Genomic DNA, 22,115 nt, shown 5'->3' on the forward strand with positions numbered 1-22,115 from the left:
TGCAATGTTTAATGATTCAGAATAGAACAGTTTCATAGTATTTCCTGCTATTCTGACTATATGGTTTTGCTGATTGCATCATTGCACAAGTAATCTGTAACAAATTCTGTTAAAAGGTTTAACCAAGACTGTCAAGGAACACACACACCACTGAACTCGGGACAATGACCATTAGTAATACGTTTAGATGTGCTGCTCGTCCAATCTATCATTTGAAATCATTGAATCAGACCTATTTTTTTAAGCACATAGCCTACATAATGCTATTCAACATGGCGGAAGTTTCAAATCATGAGGTAAATGTATGTAAAAGTGATTCCTTTGAGAGAAAAGTTCAGGTTTTTGACTGGTTTAGTATTTCTATGGTCATTTTAACTTTCAGTCACTTGGAATTAGCAGAACACTTCGCTGGCTATCTTAGCATGTTTTCCACATTTACACCGATAGACAGGAGCATATACTGAAAATATGAATAAACATTTTGTGATTAAAAGGCTCAATGCACCTTGTATGTCACACAAGCAGGTAATGAGAGTGGAATTTACCAGCCGGAGACGTCCTGATGTTATTTTTGGTTGCTGCGGGTGTTCTTGATGCCCACTCTCATATCCGGTTCAGGTTTCGGGCTCCAACATGTTTGAATGGATTTGACTTGTTGCTATTTCCAATCACTCCAACTTTGGGTGCCTCCACACCTGTGAGAGTAAAAACGGGCGGGTCACTGAGGGAGGGGGGGGCCTTAAAGCTACAGGAGCTAAAAAAAAATAAAAAAAAGTTTATTCTATAACTATGAATCATGGAAAGCTGAAAACTAAAAATGAGCTCAAAAGAAGTGATTATAGACAGTCTATTGTCATTGATGACCTTTAATTGATCAGTCAGTACCTAATTCAGTAGCTTCCATATCAAATGTGTCTCCCTGCATTTATATACCCTTTTGCATGTGATCAACTTCATGGCGTTTCTCGTTTTCAGCTTTGTGCTATTGTTTAATGTGTCTCTATGCTGTTATTTTCTTGGAGGTATCTTCTGTTAAAAGTTAGGTTTTTTTTCCCTCCAATGTGGGAATTGATGAATTTGTGGGGTTCCTCTCTATAATGGTGGAAAGTTCATACAATATTAGGTGCTCTGAGATTGCTTTTGTTGCGATTTGGCACTATGTAAATAAAATAAAATTGAAGTGCATTTCATGAGTTAAAACAGCTTTGTCTTGAGTGTATTATCTATAGTCATAGACACTTATTTTTTCCAACTCTGCAAAAATACCACACTAGCAGAAAAAAAACACTGCTGTATAATAACATTCACAACACCAAGAACCGAAACTGGATTAGCTAAATGGAAACCGGCTAATATTATTTATACCCGTGCTTTTCACACCGTTGCATGTCAAAATGTCTTCTATGGAAAAGTCCTACAACGAAGCGTTCACTTTTACCTGTATTGCACAATAAGCAACTCAAACGCAATGTCTGCTGAGTATTTTTTTTATTTTGAAGGAAATCCCCGAAACGATATATGACTGAAACCTTTTTCCTCCAAAGTGTTTGAAACGTGGCATGCGTGTAAAAACATGCAAATGTAAAAAAAACAACAACTTATGATTCATAGAATCACTCTCAAAGTACAACGATTTGATCAAACGTTTAACATTACAAGAACTTTACAGCATGATATCGACCACAGCAGCATCCAGAAACAAACTGGTGAGCAAATCAGGTGAATTACAATATATATATCTTGCTTTCTCCTGTTGTCTGACATATAAAATTGGCCTTAAAATTTGCCTTATGACCAAAATATTTACTTCAGAGTTCGTCAACCCTACAAGTAGTGCACTTTGCATTGACACCACACGGGACAGATCCTCCTCTACTTCAGCTCCGCTTTTGACGCTTTGGATGTGGGGAGCTGGCTGGCGTTCCCGCTGCTTTCTTGGACGCCGCTTTTTTTCTCGACTCTTTGTCCTCCGCTTCATAAAGAGCGTTCCTGACGAAGCGCGAAGCAGCCCCCTTATCCAGACGGGCCGCTTTCTTCTTGTCAGTGATCTCCTTCACTCTGTTCATGTAAGTCCTTATTCGCTCCTGAAGAACAGAGATCGGTGGAATTAGACAACGCAAATAAATATAGAGAAAGAGCGAAGTGGGTAGAAGATGGTGCGTACCAGTTCCTGTTTGATTGCATGTTCTCTGGGATTTAGTCCTTGTGTTACCAAGTACACTGTGAACAAGAATAAAAGTAAGACAACTTGTTTGCGTAATGCCAAATAGAACACTTGTACAACATGCGCTTTGATTCTAAATCAAGGCAAATTCAGTATAAAGCTCTTTGGGATGAATACTCCCGAGAAACACGGTGCTTGTAAATCGGTATTTTGCAGTAATTGTCATCGCTTCACACAATATTTGTGGAGGAAATCACATGTGCAGTTACCGAAACCCAGCCATGCCTATCCCACTGTTGTCTGATTATTTATGCGGATAAAACACATGATGACTCATTATCACAGAAGCGTGACAGTCTATAATGAAACGCATCTTGATCGTGCTTCCTAACTCGTTAAACTGGCAAAATAATCTAAAAGAAAGAGTATGTGGTGTTTCAAAATAAGAAATAATTGATTTCAGGGGTAAATTCACATCAGAGATGCATAAAAGATACAAAGAAAGTCCAACAATACTTAAAAGTCAGTTCAAAACCAGCATAACTATAAAAACAAAAACAAAAAAAAACATTCAGAAAAAAACTTACTCCAAAATAATGAATTCAGGGTGTAAGCAGACATCAGGTCCAGCTTGGCTTGATCCAAAGGATCCAGCTGTCAATGCAGTAAAAACAGATTTAGTTTAATACCAGCTGTATAAAACGGGTCAATAGAAATGTCCTCATATAAATAAAAGTGGCATAAAGTGTGCTTGTTTTTGCAAATGTGCGTTACAACGCCTGTGCACACGTGACAGGCTCGCAGCTGTATTCATGGTAAAAAAAAAAAAAAAAAAAATGAGCAAATGCAAAGCAAAGCCGCAGTACCTTCTGCTGCGGCTCTTTTCTGGGCATCGACATCAACTTGTCCAACATGGTTTTGACCGAGTTCACGGAGGAGTCGAAGCCGGTGAGCTGCTCGTCTATCTCGTGAGGGTAGTCCTCCATTTCCCTGTAAAGTCATTACAGTCGCACGGTTGTCACGTCACTCTGCCGCAACGCGTTTATTTCACAAGACACAGAAAGAAGAAAAAACAACAACAACAACAATAACTCCCAATTCCAATCCCATTAGGAGCAGAATCGGATCATATTTGACGATAAACTTGATCACGTTTACCTTTCAGCACGCTGTAGCCAACAGGAAGTGACGTAAGGAAATCCGGAACTTGTCTTTTTCTTCTTCTTCTGCGCTCTACTGCCGCCTGCCGTTTGGAAGAGGAGTTTCTCCTTTGCGTTTTATTGGCGGTAGGCGAGTAGCTTGCTTTGAACATGTTTAATTAAAACTGCGTGTGTTACTTTTATGGCTTGATATCAGCTGTATCTACAAAAAAATAATTTTATGTATAATTTTGAATGGCCGTAGAACCATGTTTTCCTTCTAATATTACATAACATTACATTACATTTAATTTAGCTGACGCTTTTATCCAAAGCGACTTACAATAAGTACGTTTCAAACAAATTCAGAACAACAACAATTAAGAAAGTACAATTTTCTTCAAGATATCCAAACTTCAAAGTGCTATAATTAAATGCCATTTTAAGTGCTACTATTCAAGGTTAAAGTCTGAAAAGGTGTGTTTTTAATTTTTTTGACACGTATGCACGCTTTAACCACAAAATACCTCTAATTACGAACAGCATTTAATTGCGAGTGTTGGTTATTTTTGTATTAACCAAACGGCAAAAAAAAAAAGAAGAAAAAAAAAAAAAGGCGCTTTAATAAAAAAATTATTATTATTTTTTTTTATATAGTTAGTAACTTAATATCGCGATAGGTGCGCGGAGTTTTCGCGTTACCGTGGTAACCGGGGGGGCGTCAGCGCCGGGACGCGAGACGACGACAGTTTAGCGCGTTTGGAGCTGAACACGAGTGGGAGCGATGGACAACTGTGATTTGGAGAAGCTGTCCGTCTCCGCGGGGGAACTCCGGCCAGCGTTCACACCAGAAGTCACAGACTACACGACGGAAGTGGAGAGCAGCGTCCACCAAGTGACTCTGGACCTGCTCACCAGTGACTGCGGGGCTTCACACAAGATCGTGAGTGCTTGTAACGCAGCGGAGCGTTGTTGTTGTTGTTTGTTTGTTTGTTTGTTTGTTTGTTTAAGCCTCTTTCACATCGAGTATGAAACCTTCAGCTTTGTGTTTCAGCTCTCTGGAGACCGGTCCGCCACCGTTAAACTGAAGGACGGGTTGAACAGAGTGGACATCGAGGTGGTGGCCGAGGACGGCACCATCAAGAAATACTGCGTGCAAATCTCCAAACTGTCCGCAAAGGTCGCGGAGCTCCGTCACCTGTCTCTGGAAGGACATGTCCCTCTTCAGCCTGCATTTTCTACCAAAGTCTATGAATACAACAGTGGGTACACACTTTAAACATAGTTTTAGAATCGTGTTGTGCTGTTATTTTATATTTTAATGAATGCAGAGAGTAAATACATCGATATACAAATGTGTTTGCAAAACAGGAATATCAATATTAAGAATGTAAATGTATTAAAATGCGCAGAAATAATAATAATAATAAAAAATATATATATTTTTTTTAATATATATAAATAAAATAAATAAATTTATAAAACAAATAAGATATATTTAATATTTGAGTGCAACCTTACAAATATTAAGAACTATGTTTTATATATATATAAAACAGTTTTTTTATATATATATAAAACATAGTTCTTAATATTTGTAGATATATATTAAGAACTATGTTTTATATATATATAAAACATAGTTTTTTTATATATATATATAAAACATAGTTCTTAATATTTGTAAGGTTGCACTCAAATATTAAATATATCTTCTTTTTTTTAATAAATTTATTTATTTTATTTATATATATTAAAAATATTATTTATTTTATTTATATATATTAAAAAATATATATATATATTTTTATTATTATTATTTCTGCGCATTTTAATACATTTACATTCTTAATATTGATATTCCTGTTTTGAGTGCAACCTTACAAATATTAAGAACTATGTTTTATATATATAAAACATAGTTCTTAATATATATAAAACATATATATATATAATATATATATATAAAATATATATATAATATATATATATAATATATATAAAACATATATTTTATATATATAAAACATAGTTCTTAGTATTTGTAAGGTGGCACTCAAATATTAAATATATCTTTTTTTTTTGTGCCCCCCCCCCCCCCCAGGTATTGTTCCCTTTCATTGTAATGCAGTGACGCTGCTTCCCAAGGTGCCAGACAGAAACATAAAAGTGACCGTGAATGGGGCGAGCAGCTCGCAGCCGGTCCCACTCAACGTGGGCGACACCGTGGTGGAGATCTCGGTGTGTTCAGCAGATGGCACTATTTCACAGGTACCACGAGAACACGATCCGGTGACTGCCCATAACCAGATAAGCGGAGTGCCGATGTGATTCAAGAGTCTTGTGTGTGTTTGATTATCGCGGTGAAATGGTGACAGACCAAACACAAAATAGCCCAGAGTAACCTTATATTTCATACTAGATAAAATAATGGGATGGGACAATAACATGACATAAGGAACTTTAAAGAATGCAGTTTGTGTGGGGCGGTGTCGTCATTGTTTGTTTTGTTTTGTTTTTCTGAGTAACACACCTCTCGCTCTGTCAGGTGTACACGCTGTTGGTGATCCGAGAGCTGATTCCCACGGCGGTGACCTTCGCTGACGGGAAGCAGCAGCTGGACTTTGAATGTCCGGTTTCCCTGAGTGCTTTCTACAGGCCGGTGTCTATCAACCCCAGGTGAGACTTGAATGGGAAGATCTATGAGGAAAATGTTGGCACCGTTAGTTACCACCTGTATCATATTTATATATATATATGTATTTATTTATCTGAAACGTGCTTTACAAGTAATGCAATTGCAAAATACTGAAATTAAAATACATCGCACAGGGCAAGAATCAGTACCGGATGGAGTATGCCAAAAGTAATTTCCACTTCTCATTCCCTAATTTGGCTATTTAGATTTATGCTATTTAATTAGTCATTTTCACCTTTTTCTGTATTTGAAATGTGAAAAAATGTCTATATGTTATTGCGTCTCAACGCACACTCTAACCTCTGTGTTATTGTTCGATAAAAGCCGTCTTTCTCTCTCTCTCTCTCTCTCTCGTCGATTTCCAGTGACCCGAAGAACATCTTCTCAAGGCCTTACATTGAGATGCTGGCACGGAGATCAAAAGTGGACCCACTTAGCGACCGTCCTCTGGGAGACGGCTGGAAGGTCGTGGAACTGGATCTCGACCGGAGGATGTCGGCCTCCCTGGTCAAGTGTTTCTTTTTTTACAGAGGTGAAGCTCGATCTCTTAGCTTTTCTTAAAAGATTTGCGTAAAGCGGAGCTGGTGCGGCGGCGGCGGTAAAGTTGTTATTTGCTGAGATGAAGGTCAGTAGGTTGAGTCATAGACCAGCTGATATTTCTGCTTAGACCCAAGCAAAAAGCAGGAGATGCAGAGAGGAGGAACATCGTTGCTTGCTTCATGAATGTCACATCAGTCAGTGAATCAAAGAACTGCCGTTAAATGGACCCTTTAAGAATGATTGAATTATTTCTGCCCATCGAGCTCCACCCAGAAGAAATGCTTGTATAACTATATTATTGATATGCTGGGTGCACGCTGTCTCACCTCTTGACAGTCCCGATTACACAACCTAGAGTATCGTGTGACAAGATGGTACTGTAGACACAGATTATGTTGCTGTAACGAGGAGGATATTATTACTTAACTAAAACCTCACGTAACAAGGGGCCGCGGGGTGAAGGCTGGATTTCATGCCGGGCCTCGATATCCAGCAGGTTGTTCGGTTTGGATGGATGCTTCAGGTTGAAGGAAAAATAATTGCACCGAGTTGTTCAGATAAACGGATAGCTCCTATCTATCCCGTAAAAAAAAACAACACAAACCTGATTCGACTTACCAAAAGTGTGTCATTTAAGTGTACGATAGCCTTTTATTTATTTATTTTGTTTTTCTTTAAACAAAGGATGCGACCGTGTGATGAAGCTGTCGGAGCTGGGGTCACACGCCCTGGACTGTCCACACAAGCCCACAGGGGACCTGGATGCAAAGGTCGGTATGAAAGATGAAGCAGCGCGCCGCGCCGTCAGAATCACCGCCACCGACCTCGACCCCGCTCATCCTTTATTTACAAGTCAGCGCTCCTTTCACGGTGACTAAGTGCCGGTTTGACTTCCACAGTAAGAGTAGCTTCAGTTTCCACGGCTGAGAGGGGATAAAACTGAGCATCTGTGTGCAACGGTGCTCGGGTGCGTAACTGTCGACCCAAAATGACAAACCCAGTTCTGCACTGCATATTAAAATAGATTCACCGGGTCGGTCCGGTTGAAAGGTTTAATCGTGGATCTCAACTCTGCATCCGCACATCTGTCGTCTTTAAACATCTTGTAACCACGGTACCATTTCTTTCAGGAAGTAACGGAGACAGATTGGTATAAGAAGCACTTTGCATCATCCAGATGTTTGGAGATCGAGACTAAACACACCTGCGAGGTAATAATCTGCACCGTTACGTTTGTTTTTTCAGAGGCATTTTGTTTGATTGGTGTTTTTTTTTTTAATCTTACATATTACAAAAAAAAATTCCCATTTAGTAAAGTAGAGTTTAGCTGCGAAGCCTGAATCTGTTCAGTTATATAGTTATGAGTCGAGAGGACTTTGTTGTAGCGATATTTATGACTTGCATAGTTTTATATAGAATATTGACACAAGGTAAAAAGACAAGAGATCTATTTAAAAAAAAAAAAAAAAAAAAAAACATTTTGGTCACATGAAATTCATCCCATTCTGATTTAACTTAGTGAAGTTTGATAAGTTACTTTATTGCACGAGGCATTATTTTGTCAGCTAAGCATTATGCAAGTGTCTCTAAATGCGAGTAAGCACTTTTTCTGACACCATTGTGTTTAGTCGGGTTTACGTCCACCACATTTTTTGCTCGGCGCATGAAGGATCATAAATTGTACCAATTGCTCATATCCTCATCACCTCTCCTTCCTACTTGTTTACGTTTCACTGCTTGGCCTTCTTGTCTTTGTCTCCTGCAGATGCGTAACTGGGAGAAAAGACTCCAGACGACAGCGGGAGAAGACAACGTGGATAAACTGTGCGAGATGGCTGAGGAGCAGCTGAAACTCTACAGGCAACACCTGCCAAAACCAGGTGAGTAGCACTGCTGTCGGTTCAGAAATGAAAAAGGGCTCATTTCAAAGTCTGTTGCCAATTACAACAGTGATGCAACCTAAATCCACCAACTAAAACTTCTCTTACAAACCCCTCGACTTCCTTCTAAAATGCGTCTGTCTAAATTACCGTCCACTGTACCAGACTGTGTCCTTTGTATTCCACAGCTGGTTAAATAACACAACTGTGTGTTGAGTGTTTAAACGCACCCTTGGCCAGCAGACATCCCCCTCTCCCCCTTAACCCCCCCCCCCCCCACCACCACCACCCCCCCCCCCCCCCCCCCCCCCCCCGCGTCGCCTCGGCACAGCTGCTCGGCCTCAGCTATTAAAAAAAAATACATGAAAACGGGCCTGTTCGTGGTCGCCTCTGAAACGTCCTCCTCCATCGGACGTGCCGGGCACTCCAGTTACTGCTGGTGTTTTCTCAGCCACTCGTGCCCGGCTAATTGCTTGATGAGTCCCGAGAAGCGACATTCGAGACTGATCCCAGACGACTGAGACGGACAAGACAGACTTCTTAAAATATAAACAAGCCGTTTCTGTTGCAGCAGATCAAACTGCATGAAGAATAGAGAATAAATAGTGACCTCTCATTGTTGAACACAGAGATCGCATCGGATCCATTGGCCTCGTATAAACTTATTTGATTTACTGCACACAGTATATTAACATTAGCTGCATGCGAATATGCTCGGCCCACAGAACATTTTCATGAGCTAGAAGGAATTCATCTAGTATGTATTATTAAAAGAAATGGCCAAAAAAAAAGAAAAAAAAAAGGTTCATTTCAGTGTAGCGTTTGCTGCTGGGTCGGTTTTGTAATAAGCCCACTCTCTGGAGTTTTACCATTTAAAAGCCGTGACATCAGTGTAGTCTGACAGAGAGGGAAGTTACTCTCTCTGAATATTTCATGCAAATGACGCATCCAATCATCGGCGAGTGAAACAGAAGGCAGCTAAATGGGAGATCCTTTTATTTCTATTTCTCCTCATGCGGTGCAGTGAAGCGCTCGGATGAAACAGTTTCACAGAGACCAGAGTTTCATTTCAGAGTTTCATGCCTTTCATGAGCGCGTAACACAAGAAAGTAACCAAATTCAGTCTCACCACAATCTTAGATAAAAGTTCAAACCTATTATCAGTTATTATTATTATTATTATAACTCGTGTTAAAATATAAATGTAGAGGATAATATTGTTGCTGTGAATTATTTGATATTTTAGAACCAATTTGGGGATTTTGCCAAACAGCAAAGTCAAGTCCACTGAATTATTGAAGTTCAGCATGTCATTTTTTTTTTCCTATTTTAAAAGGTTGTTCTTTAGATCTCTGTAGTTTAAATGTCTCAGGATTTTTTTTTTTTTCAGCAAACATCATTAACTTAATTTTTTTTATAAGATAAATTTATCAGCTCTAAACACACTGTTTGTTACCAGATTCTGAGATTTCTGGCTTTGCAGCTCCTAGTTTTTTTTTTGGAAACAAATCAACCCACCCAGCTGACATCACAGCTGGTGACTGACAGTGCTGTGAGCTCAGAAGCAGATGAATAAGCCCCGTTCTTAAGCCATTAAAGTAAATGACAGCTATTATAGGTGAACCGGCCATAAAGGGTTTTATTATTTCAAACATCCAGTGCTGCCGGAGAGCAGAGGAATAAGGTCAATGTGAAACATTGTTTTTACAAGCTCCATCATGATGCAAATTCACTCGTATACATGCAAATGCTGTGGCCTTGTTGCCTGACGCGTGCATACCGTATAGGCGACGGTGTTTATTCCTCACTTTTCTCCAGGGGACGCGTTGCAGTACGAGGACGGCCGGTCTCCTCTGGATAGCCTGGAGCAGGCCGTCGTCCACTACGCGTCGGCCGTCAGACTCGGCTCCACAGACGCCCGGCTCCACTTCCTGCTGGGCCTCGTTCTGGAGGAGCAGCACTACGCCGCAGCGATGTACGGCCTGCAGAGGAAGGTACCGTCAGGGAAGACGAGCGCTGTCGGGGGACGTGCTTCGACTCCACGACCAGCTTTTACTGTGGCGAAACGTGGATGATAACCTTGCAACTTGTTTACTGGAGGACTTTTTTTTTTTAAATTTTTATTAAAATTATTTTCACCGCTGACACTGTTCAACACATTCACACCTTTAGTTTCTTAGTAAAAAATGTAACCTTGAAGCATCTGAAAAACTGGATGGTAATGAAAGGACTTTTGTAACCACGCAATTGAAATATCCTAAAAAAAAAACCAACAACCCAGTTTTGTTGTTGCATTACAAATTTGTATTTGTCACGAAGCAAGTGGAGATCAAGAGATTTATAAAGTTTGACAAAGGACTCAAATACTATTGCTTTACACACGTAGCATGAATGGTCTCGTCTGAAAACTTTAGCACATTTTTGAATGCTGAAAATGAATCCGATTATAAAGGTCAAAATGTGCCTTAAATTTGAGAAATGTCAACTGTTCAGATGAAGAGGGAAAATAAGCTTTCACCTTTTCGTTCCTTTGTCTCCAGGCTAAGAGGGAAAGAGACGAGCTGAGCGATGCCAAATCAGCAGCACGTCAGGACGACATCCTGGCCGTGTGTAAACTGCACCTGCCGGGCACGCCCACAGTGGAGAACCAGCTGCAGGCCTTGGATAAGGAGTACCGTCTGCTCAAAGATCAGGGACAGTCCAGCAAAGCTGACTATGTTCAGACACTCTACATCTGGTTCTCCAAGAGAACTGGCAAGGTAACTGGGTCATATGGCGCTGAGCAATAAAGTTTCATTTACTAGCTGTAATTTGGAAAGCGCAACGACCAGAAAGGTTTTCAGTTTAACTTCATGTGATGTCAATGATCCGTGAAAAAAACAAAAAAAACAACAGTTGAAAAATGAAAATATATATATATATATATATATATATATATATATATAAAAAAAATACTGTTTGCACATTTTGTCTTATTCTTTGAGTATAAATCTTTTTAGTAATGACACACACACACACACACACATCTCCAGTTTTATAACAAGAGAAAACAATTGAATGACTGCATCCCTTAACTCGGAGTATCCAAACAAATTGAATTGGTCGCTTTTTAACAAACTGAATGCCTCGCCATTTTCGAGCGCTGGATGTCGTAAAGAAACTTCTTTCATAAGAATTAATTGATCGAAGCACCCACTGAATAATCACTTATCAATAAACGACAGATGGATTGACACTCTCTTTCCCAATCTGGTCGCAGGACAGTAACGCAGCCATGCGGGACGAGGAGAGCTGTATCCACCGAGCTCTCGGGAAGTACCTGGACGCCTGGTCTCTGAGTCCCGACAGCTGGGAGTACAGCCTCCATGTAGGAAGGCTGCTGCTGCTGCAGGGGAAGAGCAGGGAAGCCCTGCAGCACCTTCAGAGCGGCCTGGCCCTGCAGCCTCTACACCCTGCACTCAGGTCAGCTCACAGGTGTATCGCCAGTGGTAGGAGGTGGAAGGAGCTGTTCTAGTAACAATAAGGACAAAAATGAATTAATAACCTGACGAGCCGAGAGGCTTTTGTACGCATATAAAGATCGATGCATTGACCGGCCTTTAAATTCGCTGCATAACTCAGGCAGTCCAAGAAAAACAATATAGCACCATTGTTGTGGATGACCGTTGTTGAAATGGGAGACCGGCAAACAGGCAGCAATTTCTCCCCTCAAAAACTAAATCTAATTCATTTAGAACAACCAAAAAAAACAAAGACATCTTGTACCCTGCTACTTCCTGTCTGCAGCCAATCAGGGAGGTTCTCTAGAATGAGTTCCACTTAGACACAGGTGGAATCCATCTGTAATCAACCAGCGCCGCCTCGTACTTGGCTGCACTTTGTACTATCAGTTAAATTTACCCGCTGGCAGAGGCACAACAGAACATGCATGTCACCAGTGAAAATGTGAAATGACGAACGACGATACAATATCAGCAAACAATATCCCTCACAAGGAAATCTTACAGGGGAAAATACGTTCCCGAAAGGGTCAGTAAGGTCAAGGAGTTTGAATCCTCCCACAGAAAACCTGTACGGGCAGAAAGACTGAATACAATTGAGCAAACATTTCTTAAATATCGCAAGTTCTCAGCTCACATGAATGTTGATCGAATCGGAGAGAGGAATGCGCACCTTCCTCTTGTCATGCACGTCAACGCGGAGTCGAGTAAATTACACACTGTGAACGGAGGAAGTGGACTGCGTGACTAACCATACGATCATGTTTTTCATCTCTTGTTGAAAACTTAAAAGCAACCTTTTGCACAAACCGTAGGTCAGGGATCGACTCGTTGCTAAAGAAGAATAGAGTGGAGAGAAGTTCTAAAGGCTGCGTATCCTTTTCTGCGTCACTTTAACGTAAAAGCAGCTTTGACCAACATCTCAACCCGCTCCTGAACTGCTCGCGCCCCTGTAGCACCTACATCATATTGTGTTTTTATATCGGAAGTTGTAGTCACACGTGTGAGACGAGGCCCGCAGTTTTGTGTTTTCTCAGGTTCTTCACGGGGCTGGCTCTGCTGCAGCAGGAACAGGAAGCCTCGGAGGACACGGGGAAGGAGGCTGCTCTGTTCTTACAACAGGGACTGGAGCACTTTGTCAGCCAGCGTTGCAGCGAGAGGTGCGCATGTGTCTGCGTAATGTAATGTAATGTAATGTGTGTGTGTGTGTGTGTGTGTTTGTGTGTGTGGTGGAGGTGGATACGTTCAGCTCAGCGAGCGATGGAGAGAGTGTGAGGGCGCGACAGCAACAGTAATGCACCGGGATGTTCTGTTTGAGCCTGCAGGAGGGAGAATAGCAAGAGAAAAAGACTTTTACTCCGCAGAGGCACACTGAGATGTTTATATGCAGCGCCATCAGACAAATCTAAATCTTTATTACTGAAACCGGGAAAACTCAAAAGTTTTGGGCGAAAAGAGAAAAATTCGAATTGGAAGGGGAGAAAGCTTCCGTGAACATTTTGAGTTCTGATTCTTCGCTTCATTCAAAAACGATCTAATTTTCGGATCGACCCGTCGCCGTGATTTATTACTTAGGAGTTCATTCCCCTGGTTTGCTTGCGTACAAGTTATATATAAACATACAAGTCTGCGCTGCTGATGTTTCTCTTGACGTCTCCAGCTGGGTGGAGCGGGATCCATCAGACCCTCTGTCCAGCCTCAACACACAGTTCCTGCGAGGCCTCCTCACTCTGGGTCAGCTGCAGGAGAGGAACACGTTGCCTGGAAAGGCCATGAGTGCCGAACAGGTCTATCACATGTACGTTAAATACCGGAGGTTTTGCCGAAGTGAAAATGTGACTGTTTTTTTTTGTTTCGTTTTGTTCCTATTATCACCTCTCCTCTGTGTTAGTCCTGGATTTCAGCAGCAGTTCGCCGTCTCACTCACCTCCATCTTGAATCTGCGATCCATGGAAAAGTACGAGTTTTTTTTTTTTTTTTTTTTAAGTGTTGCATAAAACCGCCCGTGTCTTCTCGTCTCTGTGCTGGAATGCTTCAGTGTGGCGGTGCTGACTGCCCAGAGTGTGAGTCAGTGTGTGTGTCGTGGCGAGGCGAGCAGGCAGCTGGAGTGGGTGCTGCTGGATGCTCACTTCGCCCTGCTGCAGAGGCTGATCCAGCAGGGCGAACGCCAGGCCCGGGCTGGCACGGAGAGCCGGTCCCTGGTGGCGAAGAGATGCCAGGCCCTCGCTGCTCTCGTACGTCTCACGTCTGTCGCCCCCTGCCAGGAGCTGCTGGACATGCAGGAAAAGGTACGAGCGCTCAGTTCTGGTTTAACCACAGATCTCGGCGGTGCGACGAGAGAGCTCAAGACTTGTACCCTTCTTCCTACCGCTGCTCCGTACAGACATGTCATCTGGCCGTCGTGAACTCACCGCGGGACGGCCACGCCTTGTGTCTCTTGGGTCTGGCCCAGCTGGCTCAATATAACAACAACCCAAACTCAGACAGGTCGAAGGAAGCCATAAGTGATGCCTGCCTCAGCTTCCAGGCCAGCATCGAGCTGGAAGACAAGACTCAGATTGGAGAGACACCTGAGCAGCTCAGCAGTGAGGCCGAGCACCGTTACCGCTTTCACAATGAAAGTCTTTGATCTCACAGAGAGTTACAGCTGCCTCACAGAGAGTTATGTAGAGATGGGTCTAGTTTTACATGTAATTAAAACACCTGTGCAAGGCACTGATTTCAGTCCAATTGAATTAAACTTCATGTCCTCGTTAACATTTCCCTTGTTTGCTCAGGACAAAAATGGTGGCAGGACCGGCTGGAGGCTAAAAACAAGAAAGCGGCCGGGCAGTCCATCGCCCAACCAGCAGGAGTGAATGGGCCGCGTGACCCCAGCGAGGCAAAAAGAGGAGCGAGGGCTGGCAGGGGAGGGCCCGGTCAGGGGCAGGCGGCAGTACCTGGGACCAAAGCTCCGGTTCCGGCCTCCGTGAGGGGAGCGAAGGCTTCCAGGACTCCAGTCAAAACCCCTGCAGCCCGGTGGGTCGAGTGTTTAGGAAAGTGGTTATGTGGCTGTTTTTGTTATTTCCGGTTTCTATTCATGGATGATTTCCTCTGGATGTTCGCTTTGTAACCCGATTTCCTCTGCATAAAAAGTGAATTGTTTAAATTAAGGAAACATTTTCAAGTCTTTTGAATACTACACTAGAATATGTAAAAAGAAAAAGTCCTGCCCACTAGGCTGCACATGTAGCAGTTCTTCAGCATTAACATGCCATGTTTTCTTTGTCGTAAAACAACACAAACAGACTCCTCTCTCTCCAATTTTGTTCTCCATTTCACAGCCGTTGTAATATTTCTTCTCTCCTGTAGGGGGAGACCTGGAGCAACCGCCAATTCAGAGAGATCAGCTAAACCTTCCAACAACAGTGCTAAATCCCAGCTCCAGGCAAACAAGTCTAAACAGGACTGTTGCCCTGATACTGTTGAGACAGCAGAGGGTAAAGCATTACAGAGGAACACGTACTCAAGTTTGGAGGAGGTGTAAATGGGTGTTGTGACTTCCAAAACTTCCATGAAACTTTCTCTTTTTTTTTTGTTTGTCTTCCTGGATTTGACGATAGATGTGATTCTATTTTATGCATTAGTCGCTGTTTCAGAGCCATCTTCGGCAGACACAGTCAGCGAGTCCGGTCCGGTGAACCGCAGGTCTCACGTATCGAGGCTGGGTCTGGCTCGAGCCCTCTCCCGCTCTGCAGACACCCAGGACCAGTCGAAGCAGCTCTACCAGGAGGTCATCTCCATGGCACCGGGGGTCAGGTCTTATGTTTACGTTCAGATTTCAGAGCACCTTGCAATGGCTATGAAATTAAGATTACATCAACATTTGTACACCCACTCAACCGCGTGACTCCAGTCTCGGTGATTAATTCCAGTTGAATGATCACATGTTCTTCTGCTGTATTAGAAAATTAGGAATAGCTGCCTAAACTTTCCACCTGAATTGAACGTCTCAAGGCCAAAAGAAAGTCTATGTGTTGGAGTGTTTAAAACGTGGGAAATATTTTATTTCTATAGAAATTTACAAACAGTCGGCAGATGTCTGATGTTAGTTTTCCCAGACGTGATTCATGAATTACCTGCATGTTTAGGTCCACGATGCCTACGTCGAGCTCGTGCAGCTGCTGGAGCCGTCCGACCCTCAGGCCGCGGTGGACGTGTACTGCCGGTTCCCCCTGAAGCCGGCGGCCGAGCAGAGCTTCGATGACGCCTTCATCACGGGCGAGATCGTCCGCATGCTGATGTCACAGGAGCAGTACGAGCACCCGCTGCTGGGCTCCTGCCTCGTGGCGCACGGCAAAGTCATGGGCCTGAGTAATCACCGTTTCCTATTATCATAAATACTGCAGTACGCGCAGCAATGTCAGTCTGCAAAGAAATCAAAACTTAGAAGCAGTAAGTCAAAGTTATTAGCGGGAATACACATTCTTAACGTTTAACAAATAAGATACTTGCACTACAACCTTTTTAAAGTGCTGACTTTAGTGAAAAATAAAATGGTGGCGTCCTTTTGCGTCACACTACGGTGAGTCAAACTCCGCCCAAATCTTAAATCAGAGTTTAAACAAACACTGCACTGTCTACTTAGTGGAAATATACCAGTTTACAGTGATTTCCCTCGTAGTGACCTGAACTATATTTAACGAATGTGTTGCAATGAAATCACGCAGCCTGACCCATGTGACATGCCGGGTCACGTTATTTATAGACGTGTCTCACATTCAACTGGTGTGATGCTCGGATACATGGCGTGACATACTACATAGTAGCGCATGCAGTACATGCAGCACGAGGTCAAAGAATAACTTAATTATATAAAGACGTTAATGAACGCCAATATGAAACGGTGCATTTGAAAAAAAAAAAAAAAAGAGTAACGATCTTTTAAAAATATTAAAACCCAGTATAAACAAGATGTTACAGTATTTGTTTCAGTGGGACAGCTAGTCATTTAGTTGTGCTCATCTGTGGCTGTTTGCAGGTTGCATAGAGAAGCACATGGACATTTTGGATGCTAAATCCATGAACAAGCTACTGATGAGCGTCTACGCCAAGATCCACGACAGAGAGGAGGACGATCAGGATCTCCAGGACTTCTTCAAGTTCAAATGCTGGATATGATCATGTCTGCAATCCCCCAACAACGCCTGTATTTATCTTTCTGAATCCTGAAGTGAGTCACTGTTTGCTTTACTCCGTATGAAAAAGACGCAGCTTTCGCCTGGAGCGGATCACACACACTCATGTTTGTTCATGAAGAAAAAAAAAAAAAAGACTTCTCCAGACTTTACTTACTCCTGATGTCATGAGTCATTCTTATTGGGCAGAAAGTGATGCCATTTGTTTTGTTTTTTCCCAAAAACACATTTATTTGAAAACTCAGGAGTTCTCAATAAAAATAATAAAAAAAAAACATCATATAAAAAGTGACAACTTTTAACAACAGCTGGAGTACAACGATGTTCAATAAGACCGCAGCAAACCACAAGTGTTCCAGTGAGGCTCCGACAAAAATGGAAATTGATGAAGCAATTAAATTTGGATCCCCAGAGGCTAAATTACTCATTTCTTCATTCCAATAGAGGCCTTATGATAACATAGGAAATGAATAACTGTGTTACGGGGGTATTCCTCTGCACCGCAGGACTCACCAAAGCACTGCATATATTACACCGGTGACAAAACAAGGCCGAGACTCAATCAGTCAGAAACTTCTACGAAGAGATAATTCAACATTACAGAAAGGCAGCGATTCACTCACTACTGGTGCGTCTCTGCAGTTGTGTCTCACTCCGTGTCGGGCTGCACAGATCTCGACCATCAAGTCTCTGCTTTCTTTCACACCGTGTTGAGTTTGGTGACGATGAGCACGCGCACACACTGGTCAAAACCAGAGCACACACACAGGCCCTGCTTGTCGGGGCTCCAGTCCAGGCTGGCGATTGGCTGAGTGGACAGAGTGACGTTCTGCAAGAGGTTGACGGAGCCGGCGACGCCCACGTCAGCTTCGTCCGAGTCCTTTTTGCTTCTCTGAGCGGGATACTCACTGGAGATCAGAGAAAATCAGGGAACTGTGAGTCTTATCACGCAACCACCCGAATGTGTGTTCGTATTTGAGCTTGATTTTATCCACTCATAATGGGCCTGTCGTATACGATGCGACACATCGGTATTGGCGTGTATGACGGACGGCGCGAAAGCTTTTTTTCCACAGAACATAATGCAGAAAAAGATGCCTGGGGTAAATTACAAATCGATCTATTTGCGTCAGCGTGTATATTTTCAACACTAAGGTTTACTGTTTCAACGAACTGATGTACGTGAGAACAACAGACTGTTAAATATCCTTCCTAGCTGCATATCTTTGTCAAATATCAAGTGTCAGAAAAGTGTGATGCTTCAGTCGGGCTCAAACTGATTTTTTTTTTTTTTTTTTTTTTTTTTTTAACTGTGACTGATTACTTACTATTTCCACAGATGAAGGTTGCCTGCTCCCCCTGCAGTCATAAAGATGTCTCTGTTTTGAGGCAAATGTCTCACCTGCCAGACGGTTGACTTATGAGCCTAAAATAGAGAAGAGGGATCGTTTACTTCTCAAAACACACGCAGCGGCAAAGCTGTGCAGAAAATCCTTCGGCCGCTTTAATCGGATGAGGGCTTTGCTGTCATTTTGTCGAGACTGTTTTGACTCTCCTTCAATATTGACTTAAATTCTAAACTCTGTTTAAAGTGATGTCATTGACGGAAGAGTTATTATCCCGAAATGTTATCCCTGCACCGAGCTCTCATTCCTTTGCATCCACTCGCCTCAATGCTCCACTTTCCTTAGATCAAAAAGTCAAAAGCCATAAAATCATTGCTTTGCAAATGCAGAAATATTTATAATATATAAAACAATATTCATGAGCTCATTAAAACCCCCAGAGTGAAGTTTCAAGAAACAATGTGGTAACACTGATGGTAGAGACAGTAAAAACAAAACAAAACAAAACTATATCACACTTTAAAAAACTAACAAAAACAGCAAATGTACCTGCAGAAATGACAAAGAGGAGGCTGTCCTGAATGACTGATCATTTTCATTTAGAATCTTGATATTAATAAAAAAGAAAAACACAGATTTAATGTTAATATGTTTTTTTTTAATTTATTTTAGGCCAAATTCTTGAGCGGAGCGTCATGATTCATGGTTAGAGAGGTTGACGTGCCAACTGTTGATCGCTCCGAAGACCTGGACAAATATTTAGAGAGCTGAGGCCCCTGATCTCTCACACGCAGCAAAACACTCGGCGAGGCCGGACCGAGCTCTAATGCCGGTTTAAGTGTGTTTTTCTAGCATTTTCCCACAAAAAGCCACACTTCTCTTTCCCCAATTTTTTGGCCGGCGACAGAAAGCCACAGAGAACGTTGGACAAACACAAGCCCGAACACTTCCAGCTGTGAAAACGATCAGAGCGACGTCTGACCCCATTTCCTCTCGGTAGTGTGCTAATGTAAGGATAAGAATAACAATGGTAATAACCTGTTTGACGTGTTTCCCATAGACGGGAGCCAAACATCCGTCTGGCTCGCTCCAACCAGGTCACTTTTACCTTTTCGGAAACGGAGGCGAAGCCCTTGGTGGGGTGCTGCGTCCTCAGGTCGAACACGTGGAATTTTCCCTCCAGCGAGGTCGCCACCAGCTTGTTCATGTTGATGTCTTTCCTGTCGAACTCCACACAGCATACCTGGTTCGCGATATAAAAAGATGAAATAACAATCACTCCCTGGATATTTAGCACACGGCACGGCTCCACCACAAACTGTTTTTCTCTTCTTCAGTCAAACGTGTTGAAACGGACGTTATGACCTCTGGCCCGGTGAGGAACACGAGAGACAGCTGCGTAATAAACTCTGCAGCGCTTTGTAAATGGCGTGGGTACGGGAACATCCACCTCAGACCACCCTGTGGTTTTATGTGCAGTCTGAATGATGCTGGGTGGTCATTTTCAGACACTTCTCTCTTTTTTTTTTGTGTCTGCATTATGAGTCAAATTCAGGTTTCGGCGCAAAACAAATAATCCAACTTTAACCAGTTTATCCTAATAAAAACATCAATTCTAAATATTGGGATTACTCTTGTTGGTGCAGAGTTGAATTGGACGAGTCACCGTGTCAGTTTGAGTTCCCATTTTCTTCCGTCATGGGTTCAATTTTCTGGCCGCGTTGCCACACTGGCTACATGACTTAAGAAAACGTCCCGTGAAATATTTAACAGAAGCATCACGCGCCGCAGGGACGTCACGCCAGATGTTTTTTTTTTTTTTAAGTGTTCACCTCACCCCGTTTTTTATGTTGGTTTCCCACCGCAGGGACATATTCCGCAGGTCAAACAGTTTGATGTCACCATTGTCGTAGCCGGCACACACACAGCGGTCCTGATCGTTGAAGGCGTGACCTGGAATGTATATTAGGTTTGTATTAAACCTACAGAAGATCAGTGAAGATGGAAAAGGACAACACAGTTTTACAGTTGTATGTTGTTGTTTTTTTGACCTTGATTATATTTTTTTTTAGTCTGTACAACCCGGATGTACCTTTTCAGTATAATATGTGTAATATTTTACAAACCAAACGCGACAGTCCAGCAGTCCCTCTTGGTTTCTCCTTCCGTCGGCTCCATGTTGGCGACAGGTGAATCCTTCTGTCTGGGATCCCACACCTTTACTGTCCCTGTAAAAAAAACAGGGAAACTTAGTTTTTAAACATTTATCTCAGGATCTACTTTTTTTTGTGTGTCTTTTATGCCTTTAATTTTCTTTCCGTCAACGCGTTCACATTTGTTTTGTTTTTTCCATTTATCACGAATGACATGAAACTTTTAATGCTCCAACCGTCTCTGCTTCCAGTGACAATCTCAGGTGCGCCATCACCGATTCCCAGACCGCCAACAGCATCGATGCTATTCACTATCTCTTTGTGGGCCTTTACGGTGAACACCGGCACGTCAGGCACCTCCAGGTTCCTGTGGACAAACGGACAGATCTCGGCTTCGATTCAACACGTCTCTCCCATTCAGAGGCCAATTACAATTACCCAATTAAAACATTAGAATCTAGGCTCTTAATCTTGCAAATTAAATACCATATATTGAGATTTCCGTCAAAATCCCCGGTTGCTATGTGTCTTTGTTGAAGAGAGGTGGCCCCAAACGTCCCACACTTTATGGGCTTCGGTTTCTCTACCTGAAAACGTAAGAAAGACAAGTTTAACTCTGAGGACGGGACAATGCAAGAAGCAGTGAAAAGACAAACATGGGGGAAACATTATTCACTCATTTGTTATTCAATATAATCTGAATTTTTTTTTTTTTTTTTAAACACACCAAAAAAAACTACAAATAAGGACAACAACAGCAGAAGTGAGGTCATTTAATTAAAAATGATTCAGATAAAATCAAACACCGGGACCTTGTTAAAGCTGATTATTTACGCCTTATCTCGACACTTTATAACGTTAAATCAGATTTGCAGTAATATATTTAAAAACGTTTGACCGGCGCAGCGCGTCGTTTGCTGTCTTCGTGTTGGTTGTTGTCATGGAGACGAGCCGGGGGAAGACATTTCTAGAAACCCGGCGCTAAGATAACGCCAAGATCCCTATTACGTAATGCTGTTAAAAAAACAAATAAATAAATAAAAAATGGGGACAAGAATAAACAAAACCCAACGCCACTCTACCTCCTTGATGAGATGAGCCTCTCCGTGCTGCACTTCGTAGATCTGCATCACTCCAGTTCCTCTGGGAAAGTTCCCCAGACACACGAACTTGGCGCTGCACGGGATCCATTTGCTGTCGAACACCGTGTAGTTCAAGCTCTTCTGGATGTGCGCAATAACCTGAGGCTTCGACAGCGGCGATGACATTTTGTAAAAAAAAAAAAAAATTAAAAAAAAAAAACCGGCTGAAATCCACTCGGGAAGGAAAAAAGAAAGACAGAAAGTAAGACGGTTGAAGCTCAGATTAATGGCCGATACGTATGACGTAGAGAGAGCGTGCAGCTGGCCGAAGGGATGCCTGACCAAAAAAATACGTGCATTCCAAGTAAATATTACGTATTTAAAGTACGCAAACGTCGTGTCCACATACGTTCTTATTTTATAATGACTTATAAAG

At 42.3% G+C, this 22,115-nt stretch overlaps 3 protein-coding genes across 5 annotated transcripts; 1 reads left to right on the forward strand and 2 right to left on the reverse strand.

Moving 5' to 3' along the window:
* Positions 1-1,473: 1,473 nt before the first annotated feature.
* Positions 1,474-3,639, reverse strand: c1d (C1D nuclear receptor corepressor). The gene is made up of 5 exons (XM_069144254.1): positions 3,323-3,639; positions 3,031-3,154; positions 2,752-2,818; positions 2,165-2,220; positions 1,474-2,084 (listed from the first exon to the last, which is right to left on the reverse strand). The coding sequence occupies exons 2-5, from the start codon at positions 3,148-3,150 to the stop codon at positions 1,878-1,880; spliced, it is 450 nt and encodes a 149-aa protein (XP_069000355.1). The 5' UTR covers positions 3,151-3,154; positions 3,323-3,639; the 3' UTR covers positions 1,474-1,877.
* A 394-nt stretch (positions 3,640-4,033) lies between these two features.
* On the forward strand, positions 4,034-17,126 carry LOC138195143 (uncharacterized). The gene is made up of 20 exons (XM_069144251.1): positions 4,034-4,246; positions 4,358-4,565; positions 5,408-5,574; positions 5,852-5,982; positions 6,367-6,533; positions 7,226-7,311; positions 7,672-7,752; positions 8,307-8,421; positions 10,240-10,415; positions 10,962-11,180; positions 11,681-11,883; positions 12,959-13,081; positions 13,582-13,719; positions 13,960-14,209; positions 14,305-14,506; positions 14,699-14,939; positions 15,273-15,400; positions 15,548-15,714; positions 16,052-16,274; positions 16,942-17,126. The coding sequence occupies exons 1-20, from the start codon at positions 4,088-4,090 to the stop codon at positions 17,079-17,081; spliced, it is 3,324 nt and encodes a 1,107-aa protein (XP_069000352.1). The 5' UTR covers positions 4,034-4,087; the 3' UTR covers positions 17,082-17,126.
* On the reverse strand, positions 15,482-22,080 carry dnaaf10 (dynein axonemal assembly factor 10). 3 transcript variants are annotated; one of them, XR_011177989.1, is made up of 9 exons: positions 21,680-22,075; positions 21,084-21,184; positions 20,834-20,964; positions 20,571-20,672; positions 20,282-20,397; positions 19,553-19,687; positions 18,427-18,524; positions 17,722-18,006; positions 15,482-16,328 (listed from the first exon to the last, which is right to left on the reverse strand). XR_011177989.1 is itself a non-coding variant. In XM_069144252.1 (8 exons), exons 1-8 carry the CDS (start codon positions 21,863-21,865, stop codon positions 17,799-17,801), a joined length of 1,077 nt encoding a protein of 358 aa, XP_069000353.1. In that variant the 5' UTR covers positions 21,866-22,074; the 3' UTR covers positions 17,208-17,798. The 3 variants fall into 3 exon arrangements, 2 of the variants coding, with proteins under 2 accessions (XP_069000353.1, XP_069000354.1); XM_069144252.1 differs by lacking the exon at positions 15,482-16,328 and having other exon boundaries at positions 17,208-18,006; positions 21,680-22,074; XM_069144253.1 differs by lacking the exons at positions 15,482-16,328; positions 17,722-18,006 and having other exon boundaries at positions 18,426-18,524; positions 21,680-22,080.
* Between the last annotated feature and the right edge of the window lie 35 nt (positions 22,081-22,115).

Source organism: Embiotoca jacksoni, unplaced genomic scaffold, assembly GCF_022577435.1.
Source record: "Embiotoca jacksoni isolate LCO1_2020_lvr unplaced genomic scaffold, fEmbJac1.0.p SCAF_12, whole genome shotgun sequence".
Classification (NCBI taxonomy): Eukaryota; Metazoa; Chordata; class Actinopteri; family Embiotocidae; genus Embiotoca; species Embiotoca jacksoni.